Genomic DNA, 13,225 nt, shown 5'->3' with positions numbered 1-13,225 from the left:
TCTTAAGTCCATCTTGCTCAGAAGAGATGCGTTGCAGTTGATTGTACGACACATCCCATTATCCTCTATAGAATGGGGAGGAGGAGTGAGGAATAGAGAAGGGAATAGACAGGCAGAGGAAAACCATCAAAGATCGGTTCCAACTGTTTTATCTTACATCAGAGCTTGATTCAGATCAACACAGCTCAGCTCTGCTGCTTGAATGAAAATGAAGTATCTGTGCTTTGTATGGGGGAAATTCTCTATTCTCTTTCTCTATTTATGGCAATCTCCCACTAGGGGAGTTGCCTGTTCAACACCATAGATCCTGTTAGTCAGTTCCCTCTGTCTAGTCAGTTGTTGGGTCCAGCTTATCCTGTCCCAACCTGGTTCCCAGCCCGTTTAGCCTCTTGGCTCCTGGGGCCAGCCTATCCTGCCCGTACCTGGTTCCCAGCCCATTCAGCCTGTTGGCTCCTGGGTCCAGCCTGACCTGCCCATATCTGGTTCCCAGCCCATCCAGCCTATTAGCTCCTGGGTCCAGCCTGTCCTTCCCATACCTGGCTACCAGTCCATCTTGCCTGTTGGTATCTGGTACCAGTCCTTTCCTGCCCGTACCTGGACTCTGCTTGCCCTGTTGGTGCTAGAGACTCTTCTTGCCCATACTGTCCATACCTGGACCCTGCCCTGTCGTGCTTGAGACCGTGCCTGTCCTACTCTGATGTGCTGTGCTTGAGACTCTGCCTGTCCATCCTGCCTGTGCTACCTGCCTTGAGCCACCCTGGTAGTCCCCGTCTGTAGTTGAGACTCTGTCCTTCCAGCTCTTGTTTCCGACCCTGCCCTGGGGTCAGCTGCACAAAGTCCCAGTCAACTACCCCACGTTTGAGTAGACCTGGGGTCTCCCTGTAGTCCAGTCAGTCTACTAATATCTAGCTCGCCGCAGTACCACCAAAACCCCGGTAGCGAGCAAGTGACAGATATGCATGTGGTTCACATGGACACATGGTCCGTATGAAGACACCAACATTAAGGATTCCCATAGAATTTAATGTGTCTACTTGCGTACGTGTCTCAGGTACGTATGAAAATGGACGCCACATGTATGGGAAACACAAACGTGTAAAGCTGCCTATGAGAGATCCAGATGAAATAGATGCAGGCTGAACGATCAGTAGTAGCATTGTTTGGCTAATGACCATCTCATGTCTATGGCCAAAGGTCAAGATGAAAATAAAAATAGTATTTGAAGATAAAGCTTGGACAACCTATTTATTGTGACCCACATTCAGGATCACCAACCATTAGCCAAGTTGAGAGCAGCTACATGATGAGTCTTCCCATCGGAAGCACCCAACATATTCATACCATAGGCAGGCTTCAATTGATGTTAATGTAATTCTTTATTTACCCTTTGGTGGCGCTCATCTTTTCACATAACACAGGATCCAACAACAGGACACTAGTAATGAATTTATATATGGACGCTCCTAAGAAAACACAGCTGAAGTACAGCAGAGTAACTTCAGCAGGCAGTTAAAAGGCGAACCACCAGGGGGCAATAGAGTAGTAAAACAGTCAGGGTCTAGCCAGGAAAGTCGAGTCACTACAAAGGGAGGATCAATATCAAAGTCAGAAAACAGAACCGAGTCGGAAGTCGGGAGATCAGGTATGCAGAGGGAAACACAAAAAACAAAGAGGAGAAGGAAGTCAGGGGCCAGGACAGGCAGACGAACGGGGGAGGGTACAAGTCAGGAGACAGTAGCAGGGAGGCAGAACAGATCAGGAACAGTCATCAGAGCCAGTATACACGCTGCAAGGCAGAAATATCACTGGCACCGAACCATACATAGAGAGGCAATATATAGCGTCCTGGGATCCAGAACGAGGCAGGGGAAGTTAACCCCTGACATGATCAGGCCAGAGCTGGGTGTAACCAGCAGCAGGGAAACACCGGCCTCGATCATGACAACGCCATTATTCAATCCTTCTAAGCATAATATTTTACAAAAGAGCAAGAACTGTGCAAACAAAGACTTACCCCAAACAAATATCAACGTTAATGACAAAAGCGACACCTTTAGTGCAGGAGTCTTTCCGGGTTGTAGCATTCAGTGTTAATGAGCTTTCGTCATTTGTTGCTTTGGTGTTGAAATAAGAATTTAACTACAAAAAGAAAATTCAGGTCATTATTTGTCTGAACTCCTTCGCACCATCTTAACATGTGAATTTTTTTTTTTTTTTACAATCTGAGCCCTGACTGCAATCCTCACAGGAAAGGTAAAGCTCACCAAAAACTCCCACATTGGGACATATTTGCATAAGTGCCGCCTTTATATAATTTACTAGATGGTGGCCTGATTCTAACGCATCGGGTATTCTAGAATTTATTGTGTAGTTAATGTATGATTTTTGTTTTTTATATACATATATATATATATATATATATAGTTGTGTGTAGCTACCAAGTGTTTGTGTAGGGCGCTGTAAATGTTCTGGGTGTTGTCTGGGTGTGGGGGGGGTGAGAGCGGTGTTGTTTGTGTGTTGCGTTGTGTGTGTTGCATTGTTTGTGGAGCACTGTGTGTCTGCAGCGTTGTGTGTGTGGTGCTGTGTGTGTTGCGCGGTTTGTGTGTGTGTGTTTTGGGGGAGGTATGTTTTATGCAGTGTGTGTGTTGGAGGAGTAGTCCTGGGGAGAGAGGAGTATAATAGGACGAGTAGTCTTGGGGAGAGAGGAGTATAATAGGAGGAGTAGTCCTGGGGAGAGAGGAGTATAATAGGAGGAGTAGTCCTGGGGAGAGAGGAGTATAATAGGAGGAGTAGTCCTGGGGAGAGAGGAGTATAATAGGAGGAGTAGTCCTGGGGGAGAGGAGTATAATAGGAGGAGTAGTTGTGGCGCCCTGGACTAGCCAGGTCGTCACAGGTAAGACACCAACACACCCCACACCCCTAGACAGGTCCATTAGCCAGACACAAATACTTGTTGCCTCCCTCCAGGGGCTGATGTCCACACCAGGGGGGGTAGAGCCAAGCGGTTGGCCCCACCCACCGAGGAGTTCACAGTCCTGGAGGCCGGAAAACAATAGTTAGTTAAGTTCTAGTAGTCAGTGAGAGAGGAAGTGAGCAGAGCTACTGCAGGTGTCCGGGTCAAAGCCCGGGCACTTCCATCAAGGTTGGCAGACGGTGGTGGCCGTCTGCAGGAGAGGTGGACCGACGTGACACCGTAGGACTGGGGTCAGGCGGTGGCCCGCCGGTACCGAACCGTGAAACGAAGTGAAGCCAGCACACACAGGCAGGGCCATCGGTCCCCGACTAGGCTTGGAGTCGCCGAAATTAGTCAAAATCCGAGAGTGACAGGAACCCCAAGGGTCCCCTAACTACCAAAGTCCTGTTAGAAGGCAACCGTCCGCACCGAGAGGATAGACAGCTACCGCCAGAGGCTAAAGATCCGAGGGCCAGCGCCAGCGGGCAAACGGGCTCCTCTGGCACCCACAGCCAGGGAGCGGACCACCGCTGGGAACCCAGCGTGGTCGAACAGTACACCAGGGTGCAGGGAAAGATAGCCGCCATCACCTGTCTGGGGACCCGTTCATCCAGCCGTTTGGTTTACCGGAGACTTTGCCTGTCATTGCCTGAGTGAGTACATTTGCGCCATCCGTCACCGCGCCGCGCGGTCCCTGCAGCCCTGCACCTCACCCTTCCTGCCTCCCCGTCACAACACCGGGCCCCGGGACCACCAACCCCTACCCACGAAGGGGGAAAACAACACCTCGGCTGCTCCCTACCAACGGTCCCGGGATCCCCGTCACCAGCAGCGGTGGTGCCCACCTTCACCACACACCGTGGGTGGCGTCACAGACTCCATTCCCCAAACAAACCTCCCCTTTTCACTCACGGGCGAGGAGCGCCGCTCGAGTCCCCGGATCCGGCCCACCGCTCAAGCCACCGAGCAGCAGCAGCAGCGCCGGACCCGAGCGTGAGGGAGCGCAGTGTCCCGCCGCCCGCGACAACTTGGTGTCACGAACAGGATCTTACCGTTCTACCGGCTGGTAGAAGTACGCCTTTTACCCCCGCCGGTGGTGTCTGGCCGGAAAATTTCAGAATCCGCCATCTTGGGTGCGAAGATTTTCCTGCTCGAGCATCTTAGTGGAAGCGCGAAAGCCGAAGCCCCGCCCCCGAAGGAGGAAGTGCTAAGAAAGTACAAAGGGGGGATGGGACAAGATGTCTGCGCCCGACGGAGCCGCTGGAGGAGCGGCAGTCGCAGCCGCGGCGGCACCCGTAGATTGGAATGGGCCAGCCCTTGCTCCGGTCACAAGAGCGGGAGAGGCCGCAGTCCCGGCGGTCGCCCAGGTGATGCCGTTCTCCCTGCCCTATGTGCCTGGTGCTACCTGGCTACCGCAGTACGATGGGAAACCTGATGCCTTGCAGGTGTTCCGGAAAAAGCTTAGCCCAGTCCTCGAGTTGTATCCCCTGACGAACAGGCAACGGGCAGCGGTAGTACTGGGGCAGCTAACCGGCGCGGCTGAGCAGGAGACGGAGACCTGGACCGATGGGGACCGGTCCTTAGTGGCTACTATTTTCGAAAAACTCCAAGTTGCCTTTGAGACCCGCACGGAAGCGGAGCAGCGGATGCAGTTTTATCAATGTCGGCAGCGGCCTGCGGATAATATCAGAGACTATGCCTTGCGTCTGCAAACGGGCCTCCGCACGCTGAAGCGGGTGGACACTATTAATGATGTGGACAGCAATAAGATGCTAGTGGAGCAATTCCTGCAGGGCCTGGGGTCCCCGGAAGACCATAAACAGCTATGACTGTGGGCCCTGGAACACCCCAATGCGGACTTTGCAACACTAAAGGAGCGGGCCATCAAAACTCTGCAAGCTCCAGCACCGGACGCCCCTGAGGCGGCTCCATGGCCGGCTGAAACGGCTCCCATCTCGGTGGCCCCTCCTCTCCCGGCTTCCCCGGCTCCTGCGACACCCGGTGGGATGATGGAGGAGCTGGCTGCTCAGGTCCGTCGCATGGATGGAGACCTCGCCAAGATCCTCGCCGCACTCCAGCCTCCAACAAGACCCAAGCCCACGGGAAGGATCCAGCTCGCCGACAGTCCGGAGCACGTCCCCTGGATGCAGCGGAGAAGGGCCAATGACTCACGGTATGGACCTCCTATTTGTTATAGGTGCAGCAAACCGGGCCACTACTCACGGCGATGTCCGTTAAACGGGAAACCCCTGGGGCCAAGGGCCAATCCTCAGGAGTAGAACCCAGTGGCCCCCCTGACTGGCGGGATCGGTTCGTTGGAGCTCGCCCCATCATTCCCCTGGCAGTGGATGGTGTGGCGCCCTGGACTAGCCAGGTCGTCACAGGTAAGATGCACACACACCCCACACCCCCAGACAGGTCCATTGGCCAGACACAAATCTTTGTTGCCTCCCTCCAGGGGCTGATGTCCACACCAGGTGGGGTGGAGCCAGGCGGTTGGCCCCACCCACTGAGGAGTTCACAGGCCTGGAGGCAGGAAAAAGTAGTTAGTTTAGTTCAGGAAGTGAAAGTGAGAGGAGTGGAAGTGTGCAGAGCTACTGCAGGTGTCCGGGTTGGAGCCCGGGCACGTCCAGCAAGGTTGGCAGACGGTGGTGGCTGTCTGCAGAAGTGGTGAATCGACGCAGAACCGTAGGACCGGGGTCGGGCGGTGGCCCGCCGGTACCGAACCGGGGAGCGAAGTGAAACCAGCACACACAGGCAGGGTCTGCGGGCCCCGACCAGGCTTGGAGCCGCCGACAAAGATCAAATTCGTTAGTGACCAGAACCCCAGGGGTTTCCTAACAACCAAAGACCTGTTAGAAAGCAACCGTCCACACCAGAGGATATACAGCCACCGCCATAGGCTAGATATCCAAGGGCCAGCGCCTGCGGGCACAAAGGGCTCCTCTGGCACCTATACGCCGGGGAGCGGGCTACCGTTGGGAAGCCATCGGAGCCAAAACACTACACAGGTGCAGGGAAAGACAGCCGCCATCACCTGTCCGTGGAGAGGAACACTGCAGCCGGCTGTGGGACCCGTCCATCCAGCCGTTTGGTTTGCCGGAGACTGTGCATGTCATTGCCTGAGTGAGTACACCAGTGCCATCCGGCACCGCGACGCGCTGTCCCAGCAACCCTGCACCTCACCCATCCTGCCTCCCCGTCACAACATCGGGCCCCGGGACCACCAACCCCTACCCACGGAGGGGGAAAACAACACCTCAGCTGCACCCCTACCAACGCTCCCGGGATCCCCGTCACCAGCAGCGGTGGTGCCCACCTTCACCACACACCGTGGGTGGTGTCACAGACTATTTCCCCAAACAAACAATCCCCTTTTCACTCACAGGCGAGGAGCGCCGCTCGAGTCCCCAGATCCGGCCCACCGCTCGAGACACCGAGCAGCAGCAGCAGCAGCGCCGGACCCGAGCGTGAGGGAGCGCAGCACCCTGCCGCCCGCAACAACTTGGCATCACGAACAGGATCTTACCATTCTACCGGCTGGTAGAAGTGCGCCTTGTAGCCCCGCCGGCGGTGTCCGGCCGAAAAATTCATCCATCCATCTTGACAAAGGCAAAGAACCTGTGGAAAAAAACCCCATCTCCAGTGTATTGGCTCATTCATTGCACCGGCTCCTTGCCTTTTATCGCACGCATGCGCACTTTGTTTTTTTCCCACGCTTCTGAACTCCCGTCACCCCTATTCTCCCCGTGCACCCATTTCGTTTCCGTTACAGGTGCATCATTTTCACTACACTTTCCATACAGTGTGATCATGGTTATTTCATACGGGTAGATGCACTTATCTATGGCTTATTATTTGGGCCGTTGGAATCCCTCGGTTTCTGTCCAATTAGCCCGTTTATATATGGGTAGACTACACTTATACGGTTTCTCACCTAAGAATCTTTAGGGTGCATATTTATTTTATATATGCATGGTTTTTTGGTTTTATATATTGCGCCTTCCTTGCGCTCTTTATTAAGTTATCACATTGTTTTTTAAGGAATTTTTGCGTGGAATTTTTGATAAAAAAGGTACTTCTTATATATTTTTTAACATTTTAATATTAAATATTATCAATTTCACTTTTATCCTACATATATATATAATTTTTGAAGCAATTCTTTCTCTTCCACTATGGTTTTCTTTACCTTCTCTTTTAGTTGGTCACTAAGTTTCACCGCACATCGTATTGGCTGTGTGGACTTACTGCTTGACATTTCATGTTCTTCTTGGAGATGAATGTCCATGGTCAGGTGTGGGTTCTATACCTTCTTACTGCGGTATGGTTTCTGAGACTATCTTTGACACAATAAACACATTTATATGTATTTTTTATTCATCAATGACGCAGTTATTTGGTTCATGAATTTTATTTTTAACTTTTTCTGATTGCATTGGTCATTTAATCTTATTAACAAAGATACTGTTGCTGTTGACACAGTTCAATTTCTTTGGTTTTTCACTGGACCACGTCATACTGTGCAGGGAGTGAAGTTTTTCCCGCCGATTTTTTTCTTTTTGAGGGCGGTTCTTTGATGTTCCACTGGGTATATACAGTCTGTATACATGTGACTCTGCAGATTTGATGTATCTTGTGCTTGCTGGTCCTGAGGAAGGGAGCTGAGACTCCTGAAATGCGTAGACCTATGCTGAAATAAAAATACATTGATTCAAGCTTACATCTGGGATCTCTGGCGCGGTTTTCTAAAGCCCCTCTCCACTATCTCTCTCTGTTATCCATCCATCTTGGGCGCGAAGATTTTCCCGCTCGAGCGTCTTCTCGAGCAGAGGAGGCGCGAAAAACAAGGCCCCGCCCCTAAAGAGGGAGTGCCAAGAGAGTACCAAGGGGGGCAGAAACAAGATCTCTGCGCCCGACGGAGCCGCTGTAGGAGCGGCGGTCGCAGCGGCACCCGTAGATGGAAATGGGCCAGCCCGTGCTCCGGTCGCAGAAGCAGGAGAGGCCGTGGGCCCAGCAGTCGCCCAGGTGATGCCGTTCTCCTTGCCCTATGTGCCTGGTGCTTCCTGGCTACCGCAGTGCGATGGGAAGCCTGACGCCTTGCAGGTGTTCCGGAAAAAGATTAGCCCAGTCCTTGAGTTGTATCCCCTGACGGACAGGCAACGGGCAGCGGTAGTGCTGGAGCAGCTAACCGGCGCGGCTGAGCAGGAGACGGAGACCTGGATCGACGGGGACCAGTCCTCAGTGGCTACTATTTTTGAAAAACTCCAAGTCGCCTTTGAGACCCGCACGGAAGCGGAGCTGCGGATGCAGTTTTATCAATGTCGGCAGCGGCCTGCGGATAATATCAGAGACTATGCCCTGCGTCTGCAAACGGCCCTCTATACGCTGAAGCAGGTGGACACTATTAATGATGCGGACAGCAATAAGATGCTAGTGGAGCAATTCCTACAGGGGCTGGGGTCCCCGGAAGACCGTAAACAGCTGCGACTGTGGGCCCTGGAACACCCCAACGCGGACTTTGTAACACTAAAGGAGCGGGCCATCAAAGCTCTGCAAGCTCCAGCATCGGATGTCCCTGGGGCGGCCCCATGGCCGGCTGAAACAGCTCCCGTATCAGTAGCCCCTCCTCTCCCGGCTTCTTCGGCCCCAGCAACACCCGGTGGGATGATGGAGGAGCTGGCTACCCTGGTCCAACGCATGGATGGAGACCTCACCAAGATCCTCGCCGCACTCCAACCGCCGACAAGACCCAAGCCCCCGGAAAGGATCCAGCTCGCCGACAGTCCGGAGGACGTCCCTTGGATGCAGAGGAGAAGGACTAATGACTCACGGTATGGGCCCCCTCTTTGTTACAGGTGTCGCAAGCCTGGCCACTATTTCCGGCAATGTCCGTTAAACAGGCAACCCCTGGGGCCAAGGGCCAATCCTCAGGAGTAGAACCCAGTGGCCCCCCTGACTGGCGAGACCGGTACGTGGTAGCTCGCCCCATCATCCCCCTGGCAGTGTACGGTATCCCGATCATGGCCCTCCTGGACACTGGATCACAGGTAACCATTATGCCATATACATTGTATCAGTGGTATTGGGGGACTGATGAACTTGCACCTCCTGATGATAGCCTGACCCTCATTGCAGCCAATGGACTTCCCCTAACCCAAGTGGGGTACAAACAAGTGACCATGACCGTGGGATGGGCTGAACTACAACACCAAGGGATGATTGTGGTGATGAATGAACCCAGTGATCATAACCCTAAGGTAGTTCTAGGGACTAACGTGATGGAGCATTGTATGAGTGAGGTGCTGAGCCTGTTGCAGCAGTTGGCCGCCACAGCAGGAGGAGGTCGACAGAGGGCTGTGCAGCATGAGATCCGGGCCTTACTGTACCAGCAGCAAGTGAGTTCGACGGGTGGAGAGATCGGAGGAGTGAGAGTGATGGATGCGGCCCCCCTGGTGGTGCCACCCAGAAGTGAGATGATGATTTGGTGCAGGGCAGCAGTAGGACCCCAGGGACGTGACTACCCGGCGATGGTGGAGCCCACGCCCTCTGAGCATTGGCCCACGGTAATGGCAGCTAGAGGGGTGGTAGACGTCAAGAAAGGGAGAGTGCCTGTGAGGGTGTTGAATTGTGGAGAGGAAGAAGTCAGACTTCCCCGGTACGCTACCCTTGCTAAGCTGCTTACCCTAGATCCTCACACCATCCAAGAAGCCATTTCCCCGGCCTCAGCGCCCCCTGCCAATGACCATACACCCCCCGAGCGGTTAGAGGAGTGGTGCCAAGAGCTGCATGTAGGCACTGACGTCACCCCCACACATCAGAAGGAAGGGGTATACCTGGTGGTACAGGAGTATGAGCAGGTTTTCAGCAAACACTCACTAGATTTTGGGAGGATTAAAGGGGTCCAACACCATATCCCCACAGGCAAGCATCCGCCCATCAAAGAAAGGTATAGACCCATTCCGCCAGAACACTACCAATGCGCTAAGGACATGTTGAGGAACATGAAGGAGGCAGGGGTTATTCGGGATAGTTGTAGTCCCTGGGCAGCCCCACTGGTGCTGGTAAAGAAGAAGGATGGCACCATGAGAATGTGTGTGGATTACCGGAAGATCAATCAAATAACGCATAAAGATGCCTATCCTCTGCCCCGTATTGCTAGCCGCGCTGAGAACTGCTAACTTCTTCTCTACCCTTGACCTCGCTAGTGGGTACTGGCAGGTGGCAGTTGCGCCGGAGGACCGTGAGAAGACCGCCTTCGCTACGCCTATGGGACTCTGTGAATTTAACAGCATGCCGTTCGGCCTGTGCAACGCCCCTGGGACCTTCCAACGGCTTATGGAGTGTTGCCTGGGACATCTGAATTTTGAAACCGTCTTGCTGTACCTGGATGATGTGATTGTATACTCCCAGATGTACGAGGCTCACCTAGAGCACCTGGCCGAAGTGTTCGCGTCCCTTGCCAAGTATGGGATGAAGCTGAAGCCCTCCAAGTGCCACCTACTGAAACCCAGGGTGCAGTACCTCGGACACGTGGTGAGCGCAGAAGGCGTCGCTCCAGACCCCTTAAAAGATCACTGCCATTCAGGACTGGCCGAGGCTGACCACCGTGAGAGAGGTGAGACAATTCCTGGGCCTGGTGGGCTACTATCGCCGCTTCATTAAAGGGTACACAAAAATGGCTGCACCCATGCAAGACCTCCTCGTGGGACAGACCAAGGGCGGCAGAGCTCCAGGATCCCCGTTGGCGTGGGAAGAGAAGCATGAGGAATCCTTCCGCCAGCTGAAGACGGCCTTGACCGGGGAAGAAATCCTGGCATACCCCGACTACAGCCTTCCGTTCGTCCTCTACACCGATGCCAGCAATGTGGGCTTGGGAGCAGTCTTGTCCTAGGTCCAGAATGGGAGGGAAAGGGTGATCGCCTACGCCAGCAGAAAACTCCGGCCCACAGAGAGGAACCCTGAGAACTACAGCTCCTTCAAGCTCGAGTTCCTGGCTCTGGTGTGGGCAATAACTGAGCGGTTTCGCCATTACCTTGCAGCAGCCAAGTTCACTGCCTATACGGACAACAACCCATTAACCCATCTGGACACGGCCAAGCTGGGTGCTTTGGAACAGCGGGGGTTGGCCAGGCTGTCTAACTATGACTTCACGATCAAGTACCGAGCCAGCCGCAAGAACACCAACGCGGACGCGCTGTCCCGGATGCCCCACCTGTCAGATGGGGGGTCGGAAGACGATGACCTCGAAGAAATCAAGCTGCCCGCGTTCCACCGGCCACCCGTGGAGAGGCTGCATGTCAAGCAGCAGGTGAGCTTGGATCCGCTACCCAGTCAGGGATGGCAAGAAGCCCAAGACCTGGCGCCTGCTGTTCGGCTGGTCAAGACCATGATCGAGCAAGGCTCTGCTGGGATGGACCCTGCTGCTCCTCCTGAGGCCCAACGGCTGTGGAAGGAGCGAACCCGGCTGCACCTGTGCCAGGGGAAACTGTACCGGGAACAACCCGAAGACTCATGAGAAGGTTCATCAGCTGGTGGTCCCTCAGGCTAACGTGCCCACAGTCCTGCAAGCTTACCATGATGGTGCTGGGCACTTCGGGTGGAAGAAGCTGGAAATGCTGCTGAGAGAGCGGTTCTATTGGAGTGGGATGCGAGAATCCGTGGAGGCCTGATGCCGAGAGTGTGGTCCCTGTGCACTGAGAAGAAGGGACGAAGCCAGCCAGAAGGCCCCTCTACGACCGATTATTACTCATCAACCGCTGGAGTTGGTCGCCTTGGACCACGTCAAGCTTGCCCCTAGCCGAAGTGGGTACACTTATGCCCTGACCATCGTAGACCATTATTCAAGACTAGAAGGTGGCCCGATTCTACGCATCGGGTATTCTAGAATTTATGTATTGTGTAGTTAATGTATGATTTTTGTTATATATATCTATATATATATATATATAGATGTTGTTGTGTGTAGTTACCAAGTGTTTGTGTAGGGGCTGTACATGTTCTGGGTGTTGTCTGGGTGTGGCGGGGGGTGAGAGCGGTGTTGCGTGTGTGTTGCGTGTGTTGCGTTGTTTGTGGAGCGCTGTGTGTCTGTAGCGTTGTGTGTGTGTGTGTGTTGCGTGGTTTGTGTGGGTGTGGTGTGTTTTGGGGGGAGGTATGTTTTGTGCAATGTGTGTGTTGCATGATATGTGCGTATATTTATGTATGCCGCGGTGTTTGTGTGTTGGGTGTTGTGTATGTGCAGCGTTGTCTGTGTGTGTGGGTGTCTGTGTAGGGCGGTGTTTGTGGTTTCCAGTGTGTGTGTGGTGTGTTGTGTGTGTTGGGGGAGGTGTGCACCTCCCATCGTGCTCCATCCGCCATGCTGCGCACCCCCCATCGTGCTCCATCCGCCATGCTGCGCACTCCCAAACGTGCTCCATTCGCCATGCTGCGCACTCCCAAACGTGCTCCATCCGCCATGCTGCGCACTCACAAACGTGCTCCATCCGCCATGCTGCGCACTCCCAAACATGGTCCATCCGCCATGCTGCGCACTCCCAAACGTGGTCCATCCGCCATGCTGCGCACTCCCAAACGTGCTCCATCCCCCATGCTGCGCACTCCTCATCGTGCTCCATCCCCCATGCTGCGCACCCCCCATCGTGCACCATCCCCCATGCTGCACCAGCATCAGCCTCTCTGCCCCCAGCATCAGCCTCTCTCCTCCCAGCATCAGCCTCTCTCCTCCTAGCATCAGCCTCTCTGTCCCCAGCATCAGCCTCTCTCCTCCCAGCCTCAGCCTCCCCCAGCATCAGCCTCCCTCTCCCAGCCTTCCTCAGGATCAGCCTCTCTCCTCCCAGCCTCCGTCCTCCCAGCCTTCCCCAGCATCAGCTTTCCCCTCCCAGCCTCCCTCAGCATCAGCCTCCCCAAGCATCAGCCTCCACCAGCATCAGCCTCTCTCCTTCCAGCCTCCCCCAGCATCAGCCTCCCCAAGCATCAGCCTCCCCAAGAATCAGCCTCCCTCGTCCCAGCCTCCCCCAGCATCAGCCTCCCCCAGCATCAGCCTCCCACTCCCAGCATCAGCCTCTCTCCTCCCAGCATCAGCCTCTCTCATCCCAGCATCAGCCTCTCTCCTCCCAGCATCAGCCTCTCCTCTCTGTCCCCAGCATCAGCCTCTCTCCTCCCAGCCTTCCCCAGCATCAGCCTCTCTCCTCCCAGCCTCCCCCAGCATCAGCCTCCCCCAGCATCAGCCTCTCTTCTTCCAGCCTCCCCCAGCATCAGCCTCTCTCCTTCCAG

The 13,225-nt window shown here is 54.5% G+C and overlaps 1 protein-coding gene across 1 annotated transcript in view; it reads right to left on the bottom strand.

The window, feature by feature from the left end:
* LOC142312595 (ovostatin-like) overlaps window positions 1-13,225 on the bottom strand; it is a 297,827-nt gene that overhangs the window by 8,058 nt on the left and 276,544 nt on the right. The window contains exon 32 of the mRNA XM_075351587.1: window positions 2,015-2,139. Within this exon, the coding sequence (XP_075207702.1) occupies window positions 2,015-2,139 (125 nt within the window). The remainder of the gene's footprint in view (window positions 1-2,014; window positions 2,140-13,225) is intronic.

Source organism: Anomaloglossus baeobatrachus, chromosome 5 (genome assembly GCF_048569485.1).
Source record: "Anomaloglossus baeobatrachus isolate aAnoBae1 chromosome 5, aAnoBae1.hap1, whole genome shotgun sequence".
NCBI lineage: Eukaryota > Metazoa > Chordata > Amphibia > Anura > Aromobatidae > Anomaloglossus > Anomaloglossus baeobatrachus.
The sequence above is the reverse complement of the archived record's forward strand: the minus strand, read 5'-3'. Positions and strand labels throughout refer to the sequence as shown.